Source organism: Salmo salar, chromosome ssa10, assembly GCF_905237065.1.
Source record: "Salmo salar chromosome ssa10, Ssal_v3.1, whole genome shotgun sequence".
NCBI lineage: Eukaryota > Metazoa > Chordata > Actinopteri > Salmoniformes > Salmonidae > Salmo > Salmo salar.
The window spans coordinates 38,918,073-38,929,237 of record NC_059451.1 but is presented as its reverse complement, the minus strand read 5'-3'; the positions used below and the strand labels follow the sequence as shown (position 1 = coordinate 38,929,237).

The following is an 11,165-nucleotide window of genomic DNA, read 5'->3' as shown; positions in this document are numbered from 1 at the left end:
TGGAAGACCCATTTGCAACCAAGCATTAACTTCCTGACTGACGTCTTGAGATGTTGCTTCAATATATCCATATAATTTTCCTCCCTCATGATGCCATCTATTTTGTGAAGTGCACCAGTCCCTCCTGTAGCAAAGCACCCCCACAACATGATGCTGCCACCCCCATGCTTCACGTTTGGGATGGTTTTCTTCAGCTTGCAAGCCTCCCCCTTTTTCCTCCAAACATAACAATGGTCATTATGGCCAAACAGTTCTATTTTTGTTTCATCAGACCAGAGTACATTTCTCCAAAAGTGGAAATTGCTCCCAAGGATGAACCAGACTTGTGGAGGTCTAAAAATGTTTTTCCTGAGGTCTTGGCTGATTTCTTTTGATTTTCCCATGATGTCAAGAAAAGAGGCACTGAGTTTGAAGGTAGGCCTTGAAATACATCCACAGGTATACCTCCAATTGACTCAAATTATGTCAATTAGCCTATCAGAAGCTTCTAAAGCCATGATGACATTTTATGGAATTTTCAAAACATTTTAAAGGCACAGTCAACTTAGTGTATGTTAACTTCTGACCCACTGGAATTGTGATTCAGTGAAATAATCTGTCTGTAAGCCATTGTTTGAAAAATTACTTGTCATGCATAAAGTACATGTCCTAACCAACTTGCCAAAACTATAGTTTGTTAACAAGAAATTTGTGGAGTGGTTGAAAAATTAGTTTTAATGACTCCAACCTAAGTGTATGTAAACTTCCGACTTCAACTGTACTTAACAAGTTGCATTATACAGTAACTAGGCTTTAGGTATGCGCTACTCATTGATTAACCTTCACCACTATTCATTACCTTAGTTAACCTACACAGTAGCCTATAGAAGGGAACTGAACTAATCCATGAATGTAAATTACCTTCCGACAGGTGGCTGGTACTCATACGAGACCCTCGTCCTTCAGCAGATCAGTGCAGACAGTTGTCACGCTATGTGTAGTTAGACAACGATGAATGTCTGGAATATGAGTATGTTGGTGAATGTGTGTGGCATTGTATGTTAAACAAAGGAAGGCTCAGTCAGTTCTTTACCTGCACTTTATTTGTTAAGCTTGGTCAGGTGTGTATTTTGTGTGTGTATGTGTGTGTCACTCATGTGCTTTCATCACGACAGCCGTGGTAGTGTAGGAGAAGGGACTCAGCAACAGGGCCAGAGTGTAGTGACGATGTCCCTCCGCATGGGCCTCGAACACCACCTGTACACACGACACATCAGTTTGTACTGCTGTTTTACTTCTATGAATTCTCTCCCACAGACTGATATCCAGGAAGACCGATTTACTTTTGTCCAACTAGGTCTATGAACTCTTTCCACTTAGGACAAATTATTTCCATTGAGTAGCAAACAAAAAGTTATTGATACAGGTCAAAGCCAGTGTGCTGTCGCAAACAATTTAATCACATCATGGCGTTTCATATAATTCATAATGGAAGGAGGGATATTGTCACATTCTGTTATTTTCTTTTCCCTTTAACCAGCTAATTATTTTGTCTCAGATTTTTAGGTCCAACTGTTTATGGTTTGTCTACTTTCCATGTTGGGTAATATATCTATGGGGAAAAACTGGTGTATTTCTAGATGTAATCTAGTCTTTAGGCACATTACTGAGTTACAAATGTCCGCTGTCTGGCCTACTACACAGGTTGTACACAAGGTTCTACATGGAACCAAAAAGGGTTTGCCTTTGGAGACAGCCGTAGAACCTTTTTGGAACCTTTTTTTCTAAGAGTGTACTGTAGTACATCATGCTACACAACCTTAGTTTGTAGGTCTCTGAGAGCAGTGAGAGGGTTAAAGGTTGGTGATTGTACTCACTTCAGCAGTCTCATGGAAAGGTGTGGTTCCCTGAGACTTCCAGTAGGCCTTAGTGTCAAACTCAACTCGGTACACCCCCGACTGGAAGTCCTGATCTGAGATCAGATTATGGACCTCCCCTGTCAAGTCTGTCACTCTAAGAGAGAGAGGGTGTCACAGGTTACACTTTTATAGCTTAGAAGCATAACATTTCATTATGAAATTGGTTAACAAATCTTTCTGAATGCATATTATATTAGTTTAAATAAGTAAGTTAACAACATTACCCAAACAGTGGTGCATCCTCATACATACCCACTAGCAACCTGTGCCCAGGTCATTTCATTGACTCGTCGGGAGACACTCAGTGTCACGGCGCCTGCTGGAACACCCTTCACCGCATCCAAAATCTTAACCATCAATGGGCAGTGAGTGTCTGACTCACCGTGCCTGTCCTGGACCACAAACCACAACCATGGTTATAACTAATACAATCCATAAACTGGCTGGACCACAAACCAACCGTCACACACTGCACACAGACAGTATCACAGTCATTCAAGACTTACCACAACACAATCATAACTAACAATACACATAACACAGGACCTAGTTTACAAAGACAAACACTAGAATCAACATCCTGGACATTGAGAAGACTGACCACACAAATATAAACACCCATGGCTGGCCAGACAGTTAAAAGTTCGGTGTTACTTTTTGGCTATCAGTTGGTGCCCAGCATTAGCATACCCATGTGCCTATGCCAGCCAGACACAACACCCCTTACAAAAAAGAAATGCAGTTTTGAAAGTGCACTAACTGCAGTTGACTGTGGTATTTTGGACGCAGTAATTGCAGAATAACTTCAGTTTACTGAGCAGCAGGTAGCCTAGTGGTTAGAGCATTGGGTCAGTAACCGAAAGGTTGCTAGATCGAATCCCTGAGCTGACAAGGTAAAAATGTGTCATTCTGTCCCTGAACAAGGCGGTTAACCCACTGTTCCTAGGCCTTCATTGTAAATAAGAATTTGTTCTTAACTGACTTGCCTCGTTAAATAAAATAAAAACTGCAGTCGCACTGCAAAATTACTGCAGTAATATTGTATTTGCAGCATACTGCAATCTTATGAAATAAGGGACAACTCTGCCAACAGGGTTAGAAATACATACCGTAGTAGACAGACAGTAACCTACAGTAATGCATTCTGTTGGCAGACAAGGCATTCTATTGGTCAGACAAGGCTGGTAGAGTTCAAATAATAGCTATAGAAATGGTTACAAACATTTAACCAGTTGTAATCACAACACTTGGCCTTAATATTGTTTATTTGGTTCTATCACAAGGTAAAACCAGTCATGAAACAGAAGGCTTGGAATATGGGTTTGACTTTCTAATTATGAAAGTATCTGAAAATCTGCCATTTTGTAATGTCTGAGCTTTGGATTTTGAGGATAGAAAATGGTAGGTAAGCCTAGGAACTTTGTCCAGTGCTCCCATGTAAAATGGGGGAGGAAAGAATGAGGACTACTTTTTCCAGCTAATTTTAGTCATTTCCAGTGTAGTTGGAGGACAAGAAGGTCAAAGTGTGGATGTGGACCAGAGAGAACAAGTGGGGATGTGAGGTCATTGACCGCGTTGCATTCCATCCCACACTGATGGTAAACACTACTGCCTGTAATGCACGCACACACACACACTCTAAGATGCTGATAGCATCTGACAGTGTTGGAAGCTACTCTGAAAATATAGTTTTCCAAGCTACCAATTACTTCACACTGGAGGAAGTTAAGCTACCCTTAAGAAATATATACTTAACTAAAGTTACTGTGAAAAAGTAGTTCAAATCATCTAAACTATTTTGTGGTATATTATATCTAAATTTGAAATGTCATACACTACAAATTGCAAGAACAGATCACTCTGGACTCAGATGTTAACAGAACGTGTAATTTGGCTGATTTAACACAAACACTGTGTTTTAAGTGACAGTTATGCACTGATGGCGAAAAATAGAGAAATTATTGTCTACTTCACCTTTTATTTTATTTTAGCCCAAAAAAGTACAAGTACATCTCTACATGGCAAGAAAGTAAAATATGTTTTTTTTGCTACTGCAAAATGTAGTTAAACTAGTAATTTAACTATATGTAGTTCAGTATTCCCCAACACTGGCATCTAATATCTCAACTTCAAACACAAACAACTGCGCAAATGTTTCATATTCTAGGTATGACTTTTTATGATCTAATATTGTATGTTTACACAGCTAACAAACCCTATCAGTTATTGTTTATCAGTTAAATGCCCTGACAACATGCTGACAACATGCCCTGACAAGCCCACACTGAATGGTGCAGTGACCCCTGACAAAGACAGACAGACGCCCAAACATACTCACCACTGGGGCGGCGCTACAGAGTAGGACAGCAGCGGCTAACAGCACACAGAGCAGTGAACTGTCCATTTGGAGCGATAACTGGTTGGCGGCTCTAACACAGGCAGACCTATAGACTGTGACCCCTGACAAAGACAGACAGACGCCCAAACATACTCACCACTGGGGCGGCGCTACAGAGTAGGACAGCAGCGGCTAACAGCACACAGAGCAGTGAACTGTCCATTTGCGATAACTGGTTGGCGGCTCTAACACAGGCAGACCTATAGACTTACAGACTGACTGACTGACTGGCATAGAATTGGGCAACACACCCCTATCTGGTACCTTTATACACTGACCCCCCCCCCGGCCCGGTGCCTGACTAGAGAGGCCGGTGCCTGCATCTATTGACTAAGTCAATAATGAGGGAATCAGTAACTCTCACACACAAATCATGCTTTGTGGCCATCTTATAAAAATGTGATTGGGAAGAGGGTAATAGAATAACGTAGGTGCCAGTCTTCTAAGAATCCAGATTACTCTAACCTGGAACAACAATGCATGGGTCCAATCCAGGAGCGGATATAAATGTCACCTTAATTAACCTGGAGATAGAATTACAAACCACGTTCCCTCAATTCCCAGACCCAGATTTACCTGTCATTAGGTGAAATTACATTACATTGCAGAATGTTATCAAAAGTAGCTGCTGTCTATCACTAAACACATCACTGCCAAACAAACAGAGATTCATAGTACTTCATACCAATCTCAAATACGACACAAACCTACATCCAGGTTCTGGAGGATACTCTAGCATACACAGTAGAAGTACAAGTTCAGCTCTTGAAGTAAAAAATGCTTTCCTGAAGACAACAGATTGACTCCTCAAGAATTAATAAGAAAACAAGGCCCTAGATAAATCCCAACTTTTCAAAGTTATTTTATAACATGTTCCTGTTCCAATACTTCCTCTCCTCTCTTGGCTATTGATAGAGAGGCTTAGTGTACTGTAATGTGTCAAGCTACTGTCATACAGTACAGTATCTTCTTACATTTTGCCTGCAGATGAAGCCAAAGCATTTATAGCTCATGTTGGTTAGTGATAAACCACCGGGGAGGCCTATATTCAGTAGGTTGCAATGTTCAGAGGCCGACCCACAGATAAAAAAGTTTAGTATACAGTGAGGGAAAAAAGTATTTGATCCCCTGCTGATTTGTACGTTTGCCCACTGACAAAGAAAAGTGAGAGACAGAATAACAACAAAAAAATCCAGAAAAACGCAGGTCAAAAATGTTATAAATTGATTTGCATTTTAATGAGGGAAATAAGTATTTGACCCCCTCTCAATCAGAAAGATTTCTGGCTCCCAGGTGTCTTTTATACAGGTAACGAGCTGAGATTAGGAGCACACTCTTAAAGGGAGTTCTCCTAATCTCAGTTTGTTACCTGTATAAAAGACACCTGTCCACAGAAGCAATCAATCAATCAGATTCCAAACTCTCCACCATGGCCAAGACCAAAGAGCTCTCCAAGGATGTCAGGGACAAGATTATAGACCTACACAAGGCTGGAATGGGCTACAAGACCATTTCCAAGCAGCTTGGTGAGAAGGTGACAACAGTTAGTGCGATTATTCGCAAATGGAAGAAACACAAAAGAACTGTCAATCTCCCTCGGCCTGGGGCTCCATGCAAGATCTCACCTCGTGGAGTTGCAATGATCATGAGAACGGTGAGGAATCAGCCCAGAACTACATGGGAGGATCTGGCCAATGATCTCAAGGCAGCTGGGACCATAGTCACCAAGAAAACAATTGGTAACACACTACGCCGTGAAGGACTGAAATCCTGCAGCGCCCGCAAGGTCCCCCTGCTCAAGAAAGTACATATACATGCCCGTCTGAAGTTTGCCAATGAATATCTGAATGATTCAGAGGACAACTGGGTGAAAGTGTTGTGGTCAGATGAGACCAAAACGGAGCTATTTGGCATCAAATCAACTCGCCGTGTTTGGAGGAGGAGGAGGAATGCTGCTGTCATGACGTTGGCCTCTTTTGGTACAGGGAGGACAGTTGACCCCCTCCCTGTTGCACCACCACCCAACCCCCCCCCAATCGACCCTGTGTGTAAAGGGTCGTAAAAACTCTAAAATTCCAGGAGAGTCTCTGGCCACATGGCCCATAGAGAGACAAAGGAAATTCTTCCAACTCATAGAATTGGAGAGCCAAGCGACATTTTGTGTTCTGGAGAAGGTATGGAAGATTGGTGAAGAATCCAGCTACGAAATGATCCGCTTGGTACAATTTTGTGATACTCAGAAGAGACAATATAGCCATATTACCATAAAACTGTTTATATAATAGACTCAGCATAAGACTTGCATCATATGGGTGTATAGAATGTATTAATAAGGATAAAGCTTTTGTAAGACATTGAGATGCTATTGTACTGATGTAATGTGATAGAATTGTATTTCTGTAACCAAATCTAACTCAGTCATAGGCACGTCCCCAGGGACCCATACAGGACCAGGCGTCATTTGACAAGCTGTTCTATGGGCACTATAAAACACCCCCCTGATTTACATTTACCCAGACCAGGCCTACACTCCGTGGCCACATAGGTTCTACCATCTAATTCCTCTACTGAAAGTGAACCATACCACGTGGTTAACTTTTAGACTATTGATACCGACAGAATAAGAACAAGTCTTTGATATTAATTATTAGTCTGCAGCTAAGTAAATTATATCATCGAACGCGAAGACCAACGAAACAACCATTCTATGACGACATTAATGAATGTCGCTCTGAAAGATCCATTCTAACCGAGAGAGAGAGAGAGAACGCGGACAAAACTCCCCAACAGAACTACTCTCCAACAAGAATCAGAACGACACACTGAGCGTAAATATATATTGATTGCAATTGTTCCCGAATGAGTGAGCCTTCAATTGTCAATTGTTAATATTAATGAACCCTGTGTAACTTCTCAGCCGACCTTTTATGATCCATTGTTCAACAGGCTGACCTGCCTGTTTAGCCAGTAGGGCACATTCCGATACCAATCATTTGTGACGATAATTACTGTTTGTATGTTTTTCTGTTAATTACTTAGTGTAGTAAATAAATGATTTTAAGACAATTGATGTATGGATGATTTTAGTAAAGACTGGGTTCGTGCAGATACAACAATTTACGACGTTTGGGATGAGACTGGACTAGAGGTAAAATACACCAATTAAACTAGAAGATAATCTGCCTATACTATAATAGAATAGAATATTATAGTACAGGAAAGTTATATTAGGAAAATTATAGCTTTGTAATCTGAATATTCTCCTTGGTGCCCCGAACTCCTAGTTAATTACAATTAAACGATTAATCAGTTTAATCGCGTGATAATAATTACAGGGAGCTAATTGATAAACATATCTTCCATTTAATGGTACCCCCAAAGACACGACACTGCCTATGACCCCAAGAACACCATCCCTACAGTCAAACGTGGAGGTGGAAAGATGCTTTGGGGGTGTGTTTTTTTGCTAAGGGGACAGGACAACTTCACCGCATCAAAGGGACGATGGACGGGGCCATGTACTGTCAAATCTTGGGTGAGAACCTCCTTCCCTCAGCCAGGGCATTGAAAATGGGTCGTGGATGGGTATTCCAGCATGACAATGACCCAAAACACACGGCCAAGGCAACAAAGGAGTGGCTCAAGAAGAAGCACATTAAGGTCCTGGAGTGGCCTAGCCAGTCTGCCGACCTTAATCCCATAGAAAATCTGTGGAGGGAGCTGAAGGTTCGAGTTGCCAAACGTCAGCCTCGAAACCTTAATGACTTGGAGAAGATCTGCAAAGAAGAGTGGGACAAAATCCCTCCTGAGATGTGTGCAAACCTGGTGGCCAACTACAAGAAACGCCTGACCTCTGTGATTACCAACAAGGGTTTTGCCACCAAGTACTAAGTCATGTTTTGCAGAGGGGTCAAATACTTATTTCCCTCATTAAAATGTAAATCATTTTAAAGCATTTTTGACATGCGTTTTTCTGGATTTTTTGTTGTTGTTATTCTGTCTCTCACTGTTCAAATAAACTTACCATTAAAATTATAGACTGATAATTTCTTTGTCAGTGGGCAAACGTACAAAATCAGCAGGGGATCAAATACTTTTTTCCCTCACTGTATAGGTGTTAAACTCTTCTGCATACTTTTGACCTTTTTATCAGAGTATTCCCATATAAAACAGGACAGTCTGTGGTAACAGGTGCGTGTGCTGTTGAGAAGTATCTGTTGGCCCGTGGTTGGAGAGTTTTGTGGTGTGTGGGAAGACATCTTGCAGGTCTCTTCATGTTTGTTTTACTGCTTCTCTTCTCACTGCCCTGAGGGGAATCAAAATATCCATGATCTTTTATGACACCTATGAGAACCACAGACCACAGGTAGTTTGTCTCAAACGGCACCCTATTCCCTATATAGTGAACTACTTTTGACCAGAGCCCTATGGGCCCTGGTCAAAAGTAGTGCACTATAAAGGGAATAGGGTGCCATTTGGGACATATCCACACACTCAGCAGTTTATTGAGCTCGAACTGACAACCGAGAGAAACCACTGGCTGTAAAGAGATTAATACGCACTAATAAATATTTTTTTCCCCCACCAAAACATTTATTTAATAAGCATGTTCAGACAATTTATTTCATTTATTATATTTGTTAAAAAAAGGAAACAAAACATTCAACGTCAGAAGTTTCAAACATCAAACCATCGTTGGCATTCCATCATTGTTAACAAAAACAATGGTGTCTGTGTTGGTGTCTGTGTAGTGATTCCCAGTGCTATAGTATATGATGATGCAGGCTAAATCGTACATTACAAGTATTATTTTTCACATTTATTTTCCCCCATACAAGCGCAGTCTTGTATCTAAACATACCCCACTCTGTCTTGTGATTTACAGTAATGATGTTTAAGTAGTTTCTGTTTGAAAAAAGCTGACACCCATTGACTTTGTAGTAAAGGCTGAAATGAGACCACATACCACAAAAACCGAAAGACCAAACATACTGCTTTACATAAAAGGTCAACCATTATTGAGAAACCAATGACTGACAAACACAAAGCTGTGATGCAAAACCAATGAACAAAAACCTACAAACAGAAAAAAACTGATCTATATTTCCCATCTGCCAAGTTCTGAAAGTTGGTTCATAAAGCAGTAATTGCCTGTTCACTACTCTGCAGAACATTGAAAATAAATACATTTGGCTTCTTCAACCTGCCATGCCCTGTCATAACCATCAGAGGAGCTATTAGAACAGGAGTAGGAAACTATGGAGGAAAAAGGGAGGAACAGACTATAAAAGAGACGGTGTGATGTATAAAGGTGTTAAAAGGTATGGAAAAGAGTTTATCAGAGTATTTGCAAATAAAACATGACAGTCTGGTAATAGGTGGGTGTGCTGTTTTCCTGACTCATGGTTAGAGAGTTTTGTGGTGAATGTGTGATGTCGCTCTGCAGGTTTCTGCATGTTTGTTTTATTGTTATTTTCTCAATTCCCCAAGGGCAATGACAACTGATATGATATTATATGACACCTATGAGAACCACAGACCACAGTGTCTCAAATGGCTTCCTATGTTTTTTATTGAACCTTTATTTAACTAGGCATGTCAGTTAAGAACAAATACTTATTTACAATGACGGCCTACCTTGGCCAAACCCAGACGTCGCTGGGCCAATTGTGTGCCGCCCTATGGGACTCCCAATCACAGCCGGATGTGATAAAGCCTGGATTTGAACCAGGGACTGTAGTGAAGCCTCTTGCACTGAGATGCAGTGCCTTAGACCGCTGCGCCACAGTGCACTACTTTTGACCAGAACCACAAAAGCTGAAAGACCCAACATTCTGCTTTAAATAAAATATAATCTATGATTGAGAAACCAATGACTGACAAACATAAACCTGTGAAGCAAAACCAATGAACAAAAACCTATAAACAGAAAGTCAGATATATACAAAAATATCCTCTCCACATTATGGCTGTGAGTGCAAAGAGCTCTCACTGTTGTTTGCACTTTGCTGTGGGACTCTTTGGACTCTTGGGACTCTTGGGAGTAGATTCTTTCTTGGAGCCCATCCTGAATTTGTTACGGAAAGATAAAGCCAATGGCTTTGGGGCCTGTTCTGACCCACCAGCCGTCCCTGCGGCCTCACCTGTTGCCTCACCTAATGTCTCACCTGCAGCCTCCACTACTGTATCATCCACTGCTGCACCTGCCACTGCATTTATAGCCTCACCTGTCTCAACAGCAATCTCACCTGTAGCCTCTGGTGTTGAAGAGGTCACCTCAAGCTCCTCGGCCAATTCTTCGCTATGGGACTCAACCTCTTCTGTAGCTACTGTGGACTCTGTTTGTTGGTCAGCACTAGCCTCTACTTCCTCAACTGTCTCAACAGCAGACTCCATCTCCTCTCCTACTACATTCTCACTATCGTCTACTTCTACTCTTAGTGTTTTGACTTCAGCGATTTGACGAGAGGTGACCAGACTCTCTCCCACCTCGTCATCCTCTTCTTCAGATTCCTCTACATCACCTGTAGCCTTTAGGACTGAACAAACTGCTTCTTCTGCCACTAGTTCAACAGACTCCACCTCACCCTCCACAGTCACTAAGTCTGCGCCTCCAGATAAATCTTGATCAACAGAAACTTGGCTCTCCCTAACAACAGTGCCCTCTTCTATCAATCCATCACCTGACGTTGGCATCAGGCCTGTAGTAAACCGGCTTGGTATGTCCTCTATGTTCTCTGAGTCTAGTGTTTCAGTCTCTTCTGATGTCTCTATGTCCTGATCTACCTCTGTGTACTCCTGCTCTGGTGCTGACTCATCAAATGCTTCAATCTGTACCACAGAGGTATCCTCCTCTGTCGCCAGGGAAG

General features: G+C 41.6%; 1 protein-coding gene across 2 annotated transcripts; it reads right to left on the bottom strand.

The window, feature by feature from the left end:
• Nucleotides 1-1,060: 1,060 nt before the first annotated feature.
• On the bottom strand, nucleotides 1,061-4,566 carry ttr (transthyretin (prealbumin, amyloidosis type I)). 2 transcript variants are annotated; one of them, XM_014123263.2, is made up of 4 exons: nucleotides 4,394-4,566; nucleotides 2,151-2,290; nucleotides 1,857-1,992; nucleotides 1,061-1,236 (listed from the first exon to the last, which is right to left on the bottom strand). In XM_014123263.2, exons 1-4 carry the CDS (start codon nucleotides 4,457-4,459, stop codon nucleotides 1,129-1,131), a joined length of 450 nt encoding a protein of 149 aa, XP_013978738.1. In that variant the 5' UTR covers nucleotides 4,460-4,566; the 3' UTR covers nucleotides 1,061-1,128. The 2 variants fall into 2 exon arrangements, with proteins under 2 accessions (XP_013978738.1, XP_013978737.2); XM_014123262.2 differs by lacking the exon at nucleotides 4,394-4,566 and adding an exon at nucleotides 4,237-4,387.
• Nucleotides 4,567-11,165: the final 6,599 nt, after the last annotated feature.

Coding starts and splice junctions, on each gene's coding strand:
- ttr (XM_014123263.2), bottom strand. CDS start 4,459: ATGGACAGTTCACTGCTCTGTGTGCTGTTAGCCGCTGCTGTCCTACTC. Junction 2,291..4,393: donor TCTGTAGCGCCGCCCCAGTG/GTGAGTATGTTT, acceptor TTTGTGGTCCAG/GACAGGCACGGTGAGTCAGA. Junction 1,993..2,150: donor TGGGCACAGGTTGCTAGTGG/GTATGTATGAGG, acceptor TCTCTCTCTTAG/AGTGACAGACTTGACAGGGG.